This window comes from Cimex lectularius, unplaced genomic scaffold (genome assembly GCF_000648675.2).
Source record: "Cimex lectularius strain Harlan isolate CLEC.00 unplaced genomic scaffold, Clec_2.1 scaffold1, whole genome shotgun sequence".
NCBI classification, from domain to species: Eukaryota; Metazoa; Arthropoda; class Insecta; order Hemiptera; family Cimicidae; genus Cimex; species Cimex lectularius.
The window spans coordinates 2,992,775-3,009,825 of NW_019392813.1; the positions used below are offsets into that span (position 1 = coordinate 2,992,775).

Here is a 17,051-nt window from a genome sequence, read left to right on the forward strand (position 1 = left end):
TCATTATTTATACTGTGATATATTTTTTTAATTTTAATCTTTGATTTGTATAAATTTATATGTATTGAAAAAGTGTTGATAAAAATGATCATGTTTCATCTGTTCTTGGGTCTGTTTTCTGTATGGTTTGCGTCTCTTGATCGTCCATTCGTCTTATGAAGATAAAGTAGACAGTTTCAACGATGCTCAGTAAACTTGCACCGAAATTCAGTCCTAAAATTCCTCCCAAATAGACTAAAAAATAAAGATCAATTGTAAAACACTTGGATTTCGGAATATGTTCAGATTCCTTACCTGCAAACTCGAGGTTGGTCAAGGAGACAAATCTTTTGAACCGGCTCTTCGGAAGGCTTTCCATTTTTATTGTAATATCGGAAAAATCGGCTGGGTTTCTAATAAAATCGTGTTTAATTTGTAGACTTATACCCTTCCTAATTACGATAATAAAAAAAAAGATATTTACCCTTGAGCCGATTTTGAGACGATAATTGTGTCAAGTTCGTTGCAGCTAGAAGGACAGTTGCAAGTGAGACCGTCTATAGAGCTCTCCGGTGTCTTAAGCGTCCCCAAACGTCCTGAAGGAAATTTAAATATTTTTGAACATACTGTTTTTTTCCCATACAAAAAATAATATACTCACTGCTAAACCGCGTTAAGCATTCTAGTCCAGATATTCCACAAGTGTTTCGCGTATCTGTTAAATTTTTCAATAAATTTTTAATTAAAGGAAACCATGAGAGACCGGAGAGATTAATTACAATTTAGTTAACTAATAACTATTTCTTTTGAACAAGGTGGTGTGTTTAAATCAATTTTAGTGAACTCTCACGAGAAGATCTTTATTTTAAATTGTACCGTTTTTTAATTTGGGCATGAAATGGTGGACGCAGGTGCAGAGGTCGAGTTGGGCTGCTGCTCTGCATTCGACGACGCAGGCCGAGTAGCTGTAATGGTCGTACATCGCCAGGCCGCCTTCCTTCGGGAACTTGCATTTCCTTATGTTTATCGGAATCCTGTAAAGGGCCGGGTCGTTGTTTACTTCTGCCATCTGGAAAAAAAATTCCGGTTAATCTTGAAACCGCGTCCTTTTTTCGAGCATCACCTGGAAAGTCAGGCAAATTTTGGTTCCAAGGATGACAAGCTCTTTTTCCTGTAGTGGATGGTTCAAAAACGGGACGTCCTCCTCTGAATGAATGTACACCTGGAAATTTAATTCTTTGGTTCTTTTCATTTTTAACAATTATTATGAACTATTGAATTGTGGTAGCATATTCAACTGTCATGAATGGTGAATGATGAGTGTGGGAGGTTAGTGAATGAACGAGTTAGTAAGCGATTGTATGTTAGTGAATGAAGGAGTGAGTTAGTCAGGGGGTGAATTGGATAGAAGGTGAATGAGTAAGTGATTGTTCGAAAGTGAGTTAGTAGTAAGTTAGTAAATGATTGAGTGAGTGTGTCAATAACTGAGGGTGCTTCGATCGGTAAGTTGAGTGTGTGTGCATATTTGTGTTCACGAATAATCTGGATCACCGTGATGAAAAGTGATGACGATGAAAAAACAACTTCAATTGTTACTGCCAAGCTTTCGATCTATTTTAAGGTCATCATCAGGGCAAAACAATCTTAAATATGTATACATAATTAAATTTTTAATAGATGTTTTCAAAGATTCGTTAAAGACCGACTCAGTCCCAACATTGCCAAGGAGTGTAAGGATGTCACAGTCTATAAACGTATGTTTGTGATAGTGCGTTAGGAAGTGAGGGAGTGAGTGTAAGAGAGAGAGAGTGAGTGAGTGAGTGAGTGAGTGAGAGAGAGGAGAGAGGGGAGAAATGGAAGAGAGAGATAAAGGGAGAGTGAGAGAGAGAGAGGTGGGAGAGAGAGGAGAGAGGGGAGAAATGGAAGAGAGAGGTAAAGGGAAAGTGAGAGAGAGAGAGGTGGGAGAGAGAGGAGAGAGGGGAGAAAGGGAAGAGAGAGATAAAGAGAGAGAGAGAGAGAGAGAGAGAGAGAGAGAGAGAGAGAGAAAGAGAAGAGAAAGAGAAGAGAAAGAGAGTAGTTAATAGTAGTAGATGAGTTAGTAAGTGAATAAGTGAGATTGTATGTGTTAGTGAGTGAGTGTGATAGTAAATGTATGTGAGTTAGTTAGTTGGTAAATGAGTGATGATTAAGTGAGTGTGTGAGTAAATAAATTAGTTAGAACGTGGACGCTTGAGTAAGTAAATAAGGTGGGTGAATTAGTAATTGAATGAATGAATAAGTGCGAGAGTGTGAGAGAGAGATAGAAAATGAGTTAGAGATAAAGAGTTTTATTTTTTTAATTTGTGTGTGTGTGTGTGTGTGTGCGTGCGCGCGCGCATGTATACCAATGAGTGAGTTAGTGGTTAGCCAAGGAGTGTAAGGACTGTAACAGTTTATAAACGTATACTTGTGATAGTGAGTTAGAAGGTGAGGGAGTGAGGGAATGAGTGAGGGTGTGTATATTTGTGTTGGTGAGTGTGTGAGTAAATAAATTAGAACATAGACGAGTGAATGGGTGAATGAGTTAGTATGTGTGTGTTACTCAGCAGGTGTGAAAGTATGAGAGTTAGTAATTGAATGAATGAATAATTGCGAGAGTGTGAGAGAGAGATAGAAAATGAGTTAGAGATAAAGAGTTTTATTTTTTTAATTTGTGTGTGTGTGTGTGTGTGCGTGTGTGTGTACGTGAGTGTGTTTGTAAGTAAACGAGTGAGGAGTGAGTTTTTTTGAATGACTGATAATTGTGTCAGTTAATTATTATGTGTTACAGAGTGAGTTAGTTAGTAATTAACTGAATAAGTGAGTGTGAGTGAATCAGTGAGTGTTTTTTGAGTGACTGGTCAGTAAATGACTTTTTGTTATTGACGGAGTAATTGTGTGTATTATTGAGTAAGTAAATGAGGCTGTGCGTGGGTGAGTGAGTGACTGAATGAATTAGTTTGTTAGTAAGTGAACGAGTGAGTGCTGTGTTAGTAAAATATGAGTGAGGGTTAGTAAGTGAACGAGTGAGTGAATGTTGTCTGCCTGATAGAATAAATAAAAAATATTTAGAGTAAAACGATAAAATTTATACATTTATGTAATTAGTGTTATGCTATAGTCGGAAATGTCATTGTGCAAAATAAAATTGTTGCAAATGTTTTTAAGATTAATTTCATACCACTACATCTCTTGTCGTTTGAAAATTCAAAATCCCCGGCCCTGTCACCATGTTGAGTGACATCTTTCTGATTTCTGACCTTTAAAGTTTATCAAAATGTCGAATTTGTTGAAAATTTTTATTTTCTGTACGATTCACCTTTGCGTGTGGATAGAGTTCATGGTGAAGCATGGTCCGGTTTCCGTCGCTAAAAGTCGAAAGGCTTTGCAGCACTCTAACGGCTGTCCATTCCAGGTGCAGTCCCTCAACAGCTTCTGGCAAGGAAGCCTCGACTAAACCGAAATAATCATAATTCTTTAAAACACAAACATACCTTGTTTAACATATCCTCAAAGTTGTCGGTACAGTTCAAGGTTTTCTCGCAGAGATTCTGGCAGGAGTAGCAATTCCCTTCGAAATAGACAATGTCCCTAAGAAACGTCTCCAGATCCGGGTCATGGTCTTTGCCGTACAGCCTGAATTGATTTGACTGTGAAAATTATCAATCATTTGTGCAAATATATAAACATTTCTGCTTATCCGCGAGTTCAGCTACCGCTCCGATGTCCGCGTCGGACTCGCAGACGGAAATAGCTGGAAATGAAGAATTCCAATGGAGGTATGAAGTTTCTTGCACGACATCGACTGGTTTATATTTGAACCTTTGCCAGCTTGCTCGGCACCACACGACCATATAAATTGCAGCCAAAGTGCAGCTTAATATCCAAAAGAGCCTGTTTATTTCAATAATCAGAAATCAATTAACTGAAACACATTGAGAATAAAAACAAAATATGACCACAACTAGGTACACCGGAGTGTAACTGGAAAAATGGCTTGGGAAAACAAAACTCAAATACTGGACAAAAGCACTACGTATGAAGCAAGCTAAGAGATAAATCTCTGAAAAAGTGTGTGATTTTTAGTGAGCGTTAGTCGATGATTATTCGGAGATCGTGAGATGCGGTCTGGTGTGGCGTAGGTTTTAGAAAAACATTTTCTTTATCGTGAAAACGTTTCGATCTTTATTGAGATCATCTTCAGGGCTCAAAGTGTTTGTTTTCCGTGTAGGCGACGGAACTCTCTCTCAGCAGCTCAGATTTGAGGAAAATTAAAAGCTTCTATACTGGCACCCTCTTAACTACCACCTAAAGGAAATGGGCAAAGAAGAGTAAGAAATATGCCAATTTTCAGGAGGAATATCGGTACATGTTCTTTGTGGATGAGAAGCATTAGCCGGGCTACGGAACAGCCATTTCGGTAAGGGAATTTCATACCAAAACCACCGAGAAAAGTGCCTTCGGCTTATAGTAAAAAATGCACTTTCCAAATTACGAATTAATAGGGATTCGCAATGGTGGAAAGGTTTTTAAAATCCTTACGTCCAGGTGAAGGTTCGGAGGAAAAGTGATGCTTCGTGGGAATTGTGCATTTTGTGCTTGTTCCTGGTGGTCGAGTAATTGACTCTAAACTTAACTATGAACAGCTAGACAGATAATTGAGAGCAAATGGCCCACTTTGGCTAACAGAAACCAAGTCATTTGCAAAACGACAAAGTCCCTGCCCATCGTTTGCCCTTGACTTCTAATTCTATTTCGGTCGTTGGATCATTTTTTTTAAAATGGCATTCTAAATAGATTAATTTAATTAAGGTGAAAAATTGAAACCAAAAAACAAATACAGCGCACGAAATATGTATACAAAATTTGTGTGACTCGCGATTCTTCTGGAATTTCAATAAATTTAGATATTTTACAAACACGGGGCATTTTTTGCTTTTTCCACCTTATTTCATTTTGTAAAAAGGTTCATAGATCACAAATAGACACGTCAACATATGTAAATACCGCTGTGTCCAACCGATGTCCTCCACTGTATATTTCAAACCGTGGATGTTGCTGTTCTTCAGGAAGAACAAGAGCCTCCCTTTCATGTTCATGTTCAGACCTGTTTTGAACGGGGAAAATCACACCAATCCTTTTACCGGGGCTTTGATGAAGGGCTTTATCGGAAAATTGCCGACACTTTGCTTTTAAAGCCGGTTTCAAGATTGCACATCAAGGGCATTTATTATCGTAATTTAGACATTATGTGGTTTCATAACGAGTTATGTGCGTTTAAATTTTATGTCTTATCTTTATTGTATGACTACTGTATCGTTTAGTCCTAATATTTTTCTAATTATACGAGTAAATAATTGACTGAATGGTTGATTTCATTTAAACCTAAACTCGTTTTCAAATTTATACATATAAAGTTCTAATGTTAACAGTGCCACAGGGTGGTTAAATCATCATCCATTTTTTAGACGTGATGCAAGCCTTCCGATCAAGTTTGCCATCAGGGCTTGCTCTGGAAACTCAAGGGTATTCTCATCTTAAAATCCAAACTGTCCGAGAGTCTTTTAAGAACGTACGACGAAGCGGGTGATACGCAAGGCATCATCCTTGGTCCCGTTCTCTTTTCAGTATACACTGGAGCAATTCCTATATATCCCGGTACAGTGCTCACTGCAGACGGTACCGTCATACTTGCAAGAAACCCAGTAGTGATTTTTAGAAACCTTTAGGACCCTCTATCCTCTTTGGAAGGTTCAAGAAATGGAGGATCAGACTCAACGAAACCAAATCCCAGGAAATAACCTATAACTTTATTTCTCTCCCAGCAACCAATGCCGCTATTTGGGACTTTACATCGACAAATGACTTATTTGTAACCACCACACTATTTGACAACAGATCAAAACTCTCACTTTAAAGTAAACCCCTCATCGAATACATTGAACTGTTCGTTCAACCAAGCATGCCAATCTACAAAGAATCCAGTCATTCCAGTCCCTACTTCTTATCCAACCTTACCTTGTATACAGACCTTCAAATCCCATTTGTCCTCGAAACCGCCAGAGTTGGCTCAGGTGCCTTCATAAAACCCTGGACCCTCATTAAAACGCCTTACTACAACACCTTTCATCCCGAACCTCCTCCCTAATACTCCTAAAGAGCCAATGGCCTTGCGATTTCCTCCCTGCTGAGGAAAGTGTTTCATTATATACTCATAGTATTGTTTAAATTTATGAAGTGCTTCATTTAGAAAATTCCACATGGCCTTTGGCTCCTTCAAAACCATCTTTAAGCTAGCTTGCTACTATTCTAACTGGTACCCATAGAAACATGTGCACATGAAATAAATAACTATTATCTCAAGGGCGCAACTACGATAATTCGGATAACCATGCAGCTCTAAAGACTTTCCAAGCCTACGAGATCAAGTCAAACTGCCTAAATACCCAAAAACTAGGATCTGCAAATATCCTAGTGGTAAAGTGGGTCTCAGGGAGGGAATTACAGACAAGACAACAAATTACTGGATTAAAAACAAAGCCCAGGACAACATATAGGCCCACATACATTGTGGCATAAACCACAGTTATATTAAATGAGAACTGGAAACTTAACTAAAAAAGCAAAACAAAAACTGGGAAGGTAAACCAGGTACGAGACAAGCAAAAACAACCCAATTGTAGAAAGAGGAAATTCTTCTATCTGGTATATTTACAGGGCAACTCCAGTTAGGTATGACTTTAAGAAAGTGGTGTTATCATCAGATGAACAATGTCGATTACATAAGAGATTAGACTACTGAAAATATCCTGTGCAACTGCCAATAGCCACGAGAAGGTTATGGTACTTGGGAAAATGATTCTTGAGCTATATGGACCTTGTTAACATACCCCTGAAAATAATTATTTAGTTCATTAAAGGAAAATCTTCTAGGAAATCCATTAGCAGACCTGGTCAATGGGCGACAATTTAAGTTAGTTTAAGTGCTAAAGGGAGTCTCCATATGGAGAGACAAAAATGTCATTTATCCAATTATTACAGTTGCAGTTATGATATTGAGGACAGTCAAGAAATATTGTCAGATGTTTGGAACCATCAAGTTAATTTTATTGTTAAGGAATAAAAAATAAATAACTATTATGATAGTTAAAGGACTAGAGCAAAGTTAAATTTATACAAAAATATTTAAATTATTATTTGATTTTTTTTAAGCCAAGAGGCATTGCATTACAAATACAAAACATAAATTTTTTTTAAATATAATAAATGGCTCATATTGCAAGCGGCTATTGTTGGAAACAAATTATTGTTAAGAACGTTTCGATAAAATTTAATAAAAATTTATTATTTTTTTTATGAATTATTAATAGATAAAAATAAATAACCAGATATCATTATCATAGTTAAAGGACTAGAATCACGTTATATCTATACAATAATATTTACAAAAATGGCAAAAAGAGAGAAAATTCGAAAGATTTTAGGTTGAGATGAGGAGTTGGTGTCCGAGGGGATAGAAGTCACGTGGCTCAAGTGGTTAGAGCAGCGGGTATTGAGTCGAAGGCCGTGGGTTCGAATCCCGCTCGTGACACTAACTTTTTCATCTCAATCAAAACTTTAACAAGAATAATTAATTGAAATATTTACAAATTTGAATTGTTATTTGGTTTTTTAACCGAGAGTCAATAATTTGATTAAAGACTCAGTGGAAGCGTTGACGCCTCTATAACGTCGGCTTGTAGACCGTCCCCCAGAAGGTGATGGCTTGGGTGGGTTTGTGGTAGATGAAGAAGACGAAGGGTTTCGAGACCACGAAAGTCGGATGCACGCTTGCCCTGATCATAGAGACTAGAGTGATTGCGGATGCGGTTGTTCCCATTTCGTTTACATCGATTTCAGCTTTGTGTACAGCCTTGCTGACGGACACACCCTTCGCGAGGGAGCTGAGGTCCGCCTTAGAAGGAATGAAAACGTCCTTAACACCCAGCCGGTCCAGAGTCGTGTGAAGGTCGATTTCCATCGTTAACTTCATTTTCGGAAACAATATAATTGTCTGGAAAAGAAAAGTTGACATCAGCCATCATGTATGTGGTATATGCTAATTATATATATGTAGTATCTAAAGTTGAAAATGGCGGGAGGTTAAGAATATAAGATCGTCAACAAATTATGTAGAGGACTGTTGAAACTGCACCATGGTCGTTTCCGAAAAGCTCAATGATTGATGTGGCAAAATAGCACACAGGCCAACAGCTCAAGATGGAAAACCGAAAAAAAAAATTGTTCTCTTATTTTGAAGGTTAGTGTTACAAGCTTTACCTAACTTGCCAGGCAACATGACGTCTTTGATTTAAACATTAAAGAACGGAATTTGCATATTGATCGATACCGATTGATTTTAACAAGCTATAAGGACTGGTAACCTGAGTCACATAAAGATAGTTCATTTCTTATTGAACTTCGTGATTTTCTGATCGATATAGTCTAATTTGTGACATCGAAGTCTGCGAAGGGTGATCGTCTCCGAAAGACAAAACAACACACAAATTATATGGTCAGGAACAACCTTTCACGACCATAGTCCCGCTGTCCTCAATAAAAAAATCTCAAATATTTATCGATTATTTGACCCATTTGTGTTCCCCTATTAAGATAGTGGCAAGGGTTGTTAACGTTTGGCTTACCATAACTTCTCAATTTCACTTATTGAAGAAAGAAAACATAAAAAAATCTGTGAACAGAACCACCCTTCACAAAAGGTGAATCTACATGACCTCATCATTTCTATTGATGTTTTTTCCAGTGATGATGGTTTAAAAAACAAAGCTGCTTACTGATTGATGTTTGGTGTTCACGAACAATAAGAACCAATAACTTTGTGAATTTCATTTCTTATCGAAATTCTTAATTTGGTGGTTGACAGAGCCTAAGGTTGGTCAAAAAACCGAGAAAATCGGAAACGATTAGCTTAGTATGATCTCGTCTCTGATCTCGGTCTGCCTACCCTTGCTGGTCTGTCAGAATTGGCTTTTCGATGGTGGTGAATCTATAATTTGATCATTTGGAAGTTGACAAAATAACATACAGACCACCACTGTATATGGCCAAATGCCAAAACATATCCAAGAGTCAAAATCAACGAACTATATAAAACCTTTAGTTTGGACTGTCTTCGACCATCCTGGTCTGCCAATCCTTCTGTTGGATTGACAGATAGAACTGATAGATTAAGGATACTGTTGTCAAAGAAACTCACAGACCGAACACTGAAGATGGCGAAATGCAAAAACCTGTCTGACAGACCAAATTAGCAAACTAAAGAAAACCTTTAGTTTGGCCATCTTCGGTGATCCTGGTTGGTCCGTCCTTGCTGCTTGGATTGTCGGGTAAAACAAAGTTTGATCAAGCAACCAATGAAGCTGGCCAAGTGCTTAAACCTATCCGGCCGTCGAAACCGGTGAACCACAAAAAAACCTTAGGTTAGCACGTCATTCACTGTTCATCCTGGCATGCTTACTGGTTGAACTGCCAGGTAGAAGTTATGGTATCTTCGAAGGAATTGGTAAAATAACACACAGCACAACCACCGAAGATGGCGCAATGCTCAAACCTGTTTGACAGACCAAATCAGCGAGGAGAAGTGGATCAAAATGATGAAACTACCAAACTAAATGTTCATCACCTCGCAGACCTAAACAAAGGGTCTCTCAAAAGAAGATTTAAGTTAGAGTTTGTGAATAAGAAGTATTTTCTTCAGCCCACGCCAGACATAGAAAGCGAAAATGTCCGAAAGGGATAAACTTGAGTTCTGCAGCATCTCTAGACCTGACCTTAGATAGCTTTAGATTTCTATCGTTCAATAGCTCAAAAGCTTTCTTTTTTAATTAGAATTTTACAATTTGATTATGAGAGGGATTAGGGATTAGCATAAGATCTTAGCATAACACAACATATGCTTTGCAAGTAAAGGGTGAACAATATAGACCGTCAGAATTGGTTTTTCGATGGTGATGAATCTATAATTTGATCAAGGACCAGTTGACAAAATACCGTACAGACCAACGAATGAAAATGGTAAAATGACAAAACATATCCAAGAGTCAAAATCAGCGAACTATATAAAACCTTTAGCTTGGCTCGTCTTCGACCATCCTGGTCGACTATATAATAATTGAGCAGTAATACAGACTAAGCCCAAGTGCAAGATTCAAAGTTACCCAAAATCTATTCAACGAATTATTTTTTTTAACGAAAAGGAGTGATTGGATGTAGTGCAGTGTAGACAGAAAATTAATGTTAACCATTTCTTCCACTGTTCTGTTGATCAAGTCGTAGATTCGGTCGGCGGTCAGCGTTCCGATGAAAGTGTCGAGGTCACCGTCAGGAATGATGGAATACATGAGATGCTCATCACCCTTGTAGGGCAAGCCGATCATCTTGAAGCCCGCCTCCTTGTCCATCAGGAACGGGACCTTGGCCTCGTTGTGCATCATCGGGATAAGGATGGCCTCTTTGGGCGTCACGTAGAATTTCCGTCTGTGATAACCGAACGTTAGTAAACGAAAGGAAATCGATAAAATAAGTTCTAACTTAATTACATGCTTGTGTGGTAGAACGGGTACTCCCAGTTTCCATTGAAATAAATGGCGTTGATCAGAACGGCTACAGTCGATGGCGGTAATGGCTCGCCCAATACTGACTTTATACGTCCGTGAGTCCGATTTGCCACCCAGCTGTTAAAAAAGAATCATTTTTAGCATTTAACGTTATTGGGTGTATACAATACAATAACAATAAGGAAACATAATAGGATTTGCTTATTAAGCTATTAATTATTGTACTAACTAGTTAATTGCGATTGAGGGGTCGGTCCTCTTGTTTTTGAAATCGACCGAGTATACATCGCTTTTGTAGGCTGCTGTAACAATGTTTCTGAACTGGGGTTTGATGAGAAGGCCGTTCTGGATGAAGATTCCGTTGGCAAGGGCCAACTGGGAGCTGATGTTGCTCGTACCACTCTTCAGCTCGTTGAAAAACAATCCCAGCAGCTGATGGGTTTCTTCTTCCCTGCGGAATAGTGATTCGTTTAATTCGGCTGTCATTTATACGATAAGAAAATAAAAGAGCATAGCAATATTCTTTAACCTTCTTTAACGTCAAAAATGATCAATCAACCGGTTAAAATTAAAGAGCGAAATACCTGTAAGATAAGTCATCTCCTACGGGAAAACCGAGGCAGTTGGCGATCTGCTTGGCGGTTTGACCTTTCGCAGCAAGAAGTAACAGAGCGAGTGCTGAGGCGATGCTCACGGGGGCGAAGAACACGTTGGACTTCTTTTCGCTGAGGACCCTCTGCATTTGTAGTGTCATCTCGGTCAATCCGCGACCGATGTACTTCAGCATGGAAGCCTTAAGCGCTGGTTCGGAAGGATTGGCTGAGTTCGGCCCGGAAAGTAAATGGTGTAAATTTGTTATTGCTGGAGATGGTTGGCTGCCGGGTGCTGCTGGATTCTGGTGGTTTGCAGCCGGTAAAGGCTGTCTTTCGGGCGGATTTTGGTAGTTTACAGCTGGCAAAGGCTGTCTTTCGGGCGGATTTTGGTAGTTTACAGCTGGCAAAGGCTGTCTTCCGGGCGGATTTTGGTAGTTTACAGCTGGCAAAGGCTGGCTTCCGGGAGGATTTTGGTGGTTTGTAGCTGGCAAAGGCTGGCTTCCGGGTTGATTTTGGTGGTTTACAGCTGGCATTGGACGGTTAGCACTTGGAAGTAGAGAATCGTTCTTTCCCGCCGTTTGAACGACTGGTCCAGATTGGTATCGTGTCTGAACTGAATGGGCCTGGTTCGCAGTTTCTTGGGCCGGTTTCTTCGCCTCCTGCAATACCGGTGGGTAGTCCATCCCCTCGAAATATATCTTGCCGAAGGCTGAACGTACAGTCACGATGGTGAAGAGCACCCAGAATATTCTCAACTGAAACAGATTCATCACAATGACTGGTGTGTAAAGTAGCCCTACCTCTACAAACCTTACACCTTAAAACCCAGTGACAGATTTAATCCGGGGAAATACCGGATATATAATCTAGGGAAAATGATTTGTACCCTAAAACTCTCAACCTTCCCACCACTTACCAATATTGACAATGAAAGAAAGTTGCTTTTCCTTTTTATTGCCTTAAGTTACTTTCTTACGTCTAACAACTAGTATTAAATGATAGGTATTGTTATACAATATAACTAAATTTGACATTTTTTATGTCACACTATCATTAAAAATTTATCTTTCACACTCTCCCTCACAATTTCACACACCGAGATCCTCATTTCCAAAAACTTATTTGCCTTTTTTGCTACTTTTTCTTTTCACAGATATCATTGCCAAACTTGTATCTACTTCTCTCTGTTTTTCATTCCCTTTTTCTCTCTTCATTCTTTCTCTCTTTCCCTACATTCACTCACCCTCCTATCACTATTTATATTATCTATGTATTTATCTTCCAGTCTACCTACGTACTTGTGTGATCTAACATATCTTTCTAATACATCTCTTTCTTTCTCTCTCACTCTCTCTTTCTCTCTTTCTCTCTCCCTCATTTTCTCTTTCACCCTCCTTTCATTCACCCTCCTCTCACTATCTATCTTACCTATCTATTTATCTTCCAATCTACTTATGTACCTATGGAATCTAATATATCTTTTTTATATCTCTTTCTTTCTTTCTCGCTTCTTCTCTCTCTCCACTTTCTCTCTCTCTCTCTCTCTCTCTCTCTCTCTCTCTCTCTCTCTCTCTTCATTCCTTCACTCACACTCCTATCACTATTTATATTATCTATCTATTTATGTTCTAATCAACCTAAGTACCTGTGGAATGTAATATATCTTTTTTATATCTCTTTCTTTCTCTCTCTCTATCTCTCTCTCTCTCTCTCTCTCTCTCTCTTCCCTCTCTTCTTCATTCCTTCACTCACACTCCTATCACTATTTATATTATCTATCTATTTATGTTCTAATCAACCTAAGTACCTGTGGAATGTAATATATCTTTTTTATATCTCTTTCTTTCTCTCTCTCTCTCTCTCTCTCTCTCTCTCTCTCTCTCTCTCTCAGACCCACAAGCACACATGTATAAACACACTCACTGTCTGTGTTAAACAAATATATTTAGATAAACTTTTTGATATTTTTAAAATATCAGCATAACATATAAGCAAAATTGCTGTCTGAGACCTTGTAGTTTTTTTAGTATTTTTTCTTTTTAAATATGTAAACGTTATATCATTATATCTAGATAAGGATGATACGATAGGAAATTTAATAAAAAAAATCTGCTTTCATTCTCTATGCGATTAGTAAGTAACGTTGCCTGAAAATATCGCTCGCCGGATTGATTAAAGTTTAATTTATTAAAAATCTATCTCTTTATACCGACGTTAATTTGTATTATCAATTATTAATTTTTATCGTCTCTGGAATTTAATTCAAACCTGATTTGACGAAATTATCGACGGATTAAGACGTATTTTAAAAGACAAACACGCTTTATTAACAATCGGCTCGTGTTTATTCCATTTTAGGCCCAAGGATAAACTGTCGTTTATTATGATAAATTATAATTTAAACTGTTTAGATTTACTTTGATTAATTAAGCTTAATATTTGAACTATGAAACAAAAATTAATGTTTACTAGGAGAACATGAATGGTTGCTAATCCCCTCAATTCATAGTGATTGATGATTTATTTTATACAGATTGTATTAAATATTTTATAAGAAATTTTTTTAATAACTTGTTAAACACACTTCAAAGCGAGTCTAATAAGGGCTTGAAAATTATGTTCAGCCTCAATGGGACAGTGTTCCAATAAAGTGACAAGTTGGTTATGCGGAAGGTTGTGGGTTCGAATCCCGCTCGTGACACTGACTTTTTTTATCTCAACTAATACCTTACTTAAAGATTAATTAATTGAAAAAAATAAAGGAACAGGTTTCACTGGAGCAGTTCAACTGTCAACACTCAAAACGCATAAAACGCGGCTTGGGGTTCCGAATTCAAAAATAAAAACGGATCTCGTTCTTCCCAGATTTTCCAGGCTGCGACTTTCTAATATTTCCCATTACGCTTGGAAAGCCCTGATCGATAGAAATCTGCAAAGGACCGGATCAGAATTGGAGCCTAATCGAGGATTTGACTGAAGAAATCTCATGCATGATGAAGAAAGCTGAAAAGGAACGAAACCCCCTTATCAAAATGTGAAACTGAAAAAAAATTATATTTAATTAAATTAAATGATTTCTCTACTCCTTAAATAATCTTTTTTTACGATATAAACATTACAAGAATAATTATGGCTGATTATTTTCATTGATGCTATTTCTCTATTTGTCCATCCTTGAAACTCACACATTATTTTATGCAATTTCTACCTATTAAAAATTGATTATGAATTTGAATTTACATTGACGATCAAAACATCTACATTACACTTGTAATTTTATGTTCTATGTTTTGTTTGTTTGTTTTAAATTAAATGGTAAATGTACAAAAGGACCGGTTGTACCAGTGCATCCCAAGATGTCCTTGCTTCACGGCAATTATTTTCCCCCGTGGGTATTTCGAACGTGAAGTAAATTTAACAGAAAATAAAATTCCTGCTTTGTTCGTCACGAGTTTTTGGTGTGTAATTTAGTGTGTAATCTCGAACGGAGATGTAAAAAAAAGATAGATCAAATTTTTGAATTTTCTCGGTTTTTTGTTTACTTTACAGAAGTTAGTTTTGTCATTTTCAAATTTATCCAAATGATAATCAAACAAAACTTTCATGGAATATTTATGAATATGATTGATATCGATGAAATAGATAATGCATATTCCCCCTAGAAAAAGATTTGTAGTAAGTGATACTCCAAACTTAACAAAAAAAGTTAAAATCAATGTGCAGTAGGTTCTTTACTAAACTTTAAGTCAAATCATCGCTGTTTAATCAACATTAAAATAATCGAAACTCAAAAACAAACAGTGAAAACAACAACAAATCTGTTAACATATAACAATTTTTTAAAATTTCAAATTGATCTATTGTTAATCCAAAACATAAGAACGGAAGGATGTACTAAATGTACATGGGTTTCAGATAGGTACAGGGTAGTGAAATCTGAGGGGTGATAAGAGACCAGCAGAAAAGCACAATCATAAATACAGAAAATATAAGAACTTCTATGTTCAAGAATTTGCACAGAATACTTTTAAAAACCATCAGTTAATGATGAGATAAAAATGAAATTGAACTATTCTCAAATAATGTTGATAATGTATATTGATGCTAAATTTTATTAATTGTATCTATTGGTTGAGATACACAGTTTTAACATTGAATATTTCGAACCCTAATGATGTCCTTTGCGAAAAGAGCCAGCAGGTCCGGTATTTTTTTTAACAACCGTAGCTTTTAAAGTTCGCCCATGCGTGGAAAAAGCGTAAACAAAAGAACTTGAAGCTCACCTTGTCCATTATGGGAAGAAACTTGGCGAAGAACTGGCTGTGCCTCGAAAGAATCCTGACCTTAAATCTCCCCACCAGGACGAGGTCCGCGAACATGTGGGGATTTCCGTCATCACCGGCGCAATTCTGATTCAGAATCAACTCCATGATCAACGCGCAAAGGAAAAACAATATAAAAAAACTTGATTTGATCCATTTAGCAAATTTTACAAGTCGCTTCCAGGCGGCCTTGATCCTTCTGGAACGAATGGCTGAAATCTCCTAGCCGAGTTTATTTGGACTGACTTTGGTTTCATATACGCTTTTTCGTTCTTTGTTTCCTTGTTGAACTATTTGATTCATAACTCGTTGAACATGATTGTCGAGGTAATTGCTAAGAGATGTCCAAGCCCGGATTGGTTTTGGATCATGATAAGGTCCACTTAACCTAATCACCTCATTTATGACTGACCGATCGCTTCGGCCGTCTCAATTATACGCAACCTTGCTGTTTCTTTTTTTTCTGAGAAAAAAATTTAGTGAAATGTCGCGAACATATTAATTATTGATTACTCTATTCTATAGCAGCCTTCTTACAAATCATCCCCCTTTATTATATTTTTTTCTATGTGTGGCTTTGCTTTGACGAATATTTTTGACGATGATGATGGTGAAAATGGATGCAAGGAAGTCGGAGTTTTTGTTCCCCAAGCACTACAACCTTCTGGATTATTTTACTTTCCTAGATCCTTAGTTCTGTTCAAACGATTCGATCCTTCTCCTAAGGAGTACTATGTCATTGATTGTCGTTGCGACAATTAGTTTACTGGAGTTTTCTTTGTATCTCAGGTAGTGCCTTCATAGAGCGGTGGCATCGCATTCCAAGATGACATGGGTGACTGTTTCCTCCTCCTCATTGCAGCCTATAAATGAGGTCATTACTGAATATACCCATGGTATGTAGATGTTTTCTTAGATACCAGTGACCGATATATAGCCCTATCACTCCTTTGAATTTACGTAGTTTATAGTTACTGCAAGTCCGCAATGACCTGACTACCTGGACCTAAGTCAAATCCAAAGACCTGAAGAAGACATTTCACAATGAATTTTTTTTATTTGGGTCAAGAAAACAAGAAACATAAAATCGTCTCAATATGGACCCAGTTAAAATGTGAATCTTTGAATGATTTTTTTAATATGCTATAGTCAGAATTTAAAAATAGTAGAACTACCGATAATTTTTTTGAAAACCAAAAATTCGTAAGGCCAGAAAGATCTCAATTTGATCTTCTTTAAAAGACCACAGAGGTTTCATTATAATTTATGAAGCTTCATAAAAGGAAGTTCACAGTTTACCAACCAACAGAAAAAGCATTTTCTGAAACGTCTGCTCAAACTGAAAAGCTCATGGCAGAAAAAAAAATCCGGCGGAGTATCTCGAACTCTGGCAGATTATCTCTTTCAATATATTCCAGTCTTTTTTCCGGATTAAAAAAATCAATCTTTCTCTTATAATTATTTAGAAATCGTGAGATGCGGTCTGGTGTGATGTAGGTTTCAGAAAAACATTTTCTTTATCC

At 37.4% G+C, this 17,051-nt stretch overlaps 2 protein-coding genes across 3 annotated transcripts; both read right to left on the bottom strand.

Moving 5' to 3' along the window:
- Positions 1 to 9: 9 nt before the first annotated feature.
- LOC106666029 (pickpocket protein 28-like) lies at positions 10 to 7,231 on the bottom strand. Of its 2 annotated transcripts, XM_024228303.1 has the most exons (11): positions 5,005 to 7,231; positions 3,694 to 3,891; positions 3,492 to 3,633; positions 3,317 to 3,450; positions 3,179 to 3,257; positions 1,103 to 1,201; positions 856 to 1,048; positions 641 to 694; positions 464 to 575; positions 295 to 392; positions 10 to 234 (listed from the first exon to the last, which is right to left on the bottom strand). In XM_024228303.1, the coding sequence occupies exons 1-11, from the start codon at positions 5,094 to 5,096 to the stop codon at positions 89 to 91; spliced, it is 1,347 nt and encodes a 448-aa protein (XP_024084071.1). In that variant the 5' UTR covers positions 5,097 to 7,231; the 3' UTR covers positions 10 to 88. The 2 variants fall into 2 exon arrangements, with proteins under 2 accessions (XP_024084071.1, XP_024084072.1); XM_024228304.1 differs by lacking the exons at positions 3,179 to 3,257; positions 3,317 to 3,450.
- A 90-nt stretch (positions 7,232 to 7,321) lies between these two features.
- LOC106664007 (leukocyte elastase inhibitor-like) lies at positions 7,322 to 15,651 on the bottom strand. Its single transcript, XM_014389350.2, has 6 exons — positions 15,490 to 15,651; positions 11,198 to 11,961; positions 10,843 to 11,064; positions 10,596 to 10,730; positions 10,299 to 10,533; positions 7,322 to 8,050 (listed from the first exon to the last, which is right to left on the bottom strand). The coding sequence occupies exons 1-6, from the start codon at positions 15,634 to 15,636 to the stop codon at positions 7,721 to 7,723; spliced, it is 1,833 nt and encodes a 610-aa protein (XP_014244836.2). The 5' UTR covers positions 15,637 to 15,651; the 3' UTR covers positions 7,322 to 7,720.
- Positions 15,652 to 17,051: the final 1,400 nt, after the last annotated feature.

Coding starts and splice junctions, on each gene's coding strand:
- LOC106666029 (XM_024228303.1), bottom strand. CDS start 5,096: ATGAACATGAAAGGGAGGCTCTTGTTCTTCCTGAAGAACAGCAACATC. Junction 3,258..3,316: donor AACTCTATCCACACGCAAAG/GTGAATCGTACA, acceptor TAAACTTTAAAG/GTCAGAAATCAGAAAGATGT. Junction 235..294: donor GACCAACCTCGAGTTTGCAG/GTAAGGAATCTG, acceptor TTTATTTTTTAG/TCTATTTGGGAGGAATTTTA.
- LOC106664007 (XM_014389350.2), bottom strand. CDS start 15,636: ATGGAGTTGATTCTGAATCAGAATTGCGCCGGTGATGACGGAAATCCC. Junction 10,534..10,595: donor CCGTTCTACCACACAAGCAT/GTAATTAAGTTA, acceptor CGGTTATCACAG/ACGGAAATTCTACGTGACGC. Junction 8,051..10,298: donor ACAGAACAGTGGAAGAAATG/GTTAACATTAAT, acceptor TTTCTTTTCCAG/ACAATTATATTGTTTCCGAA.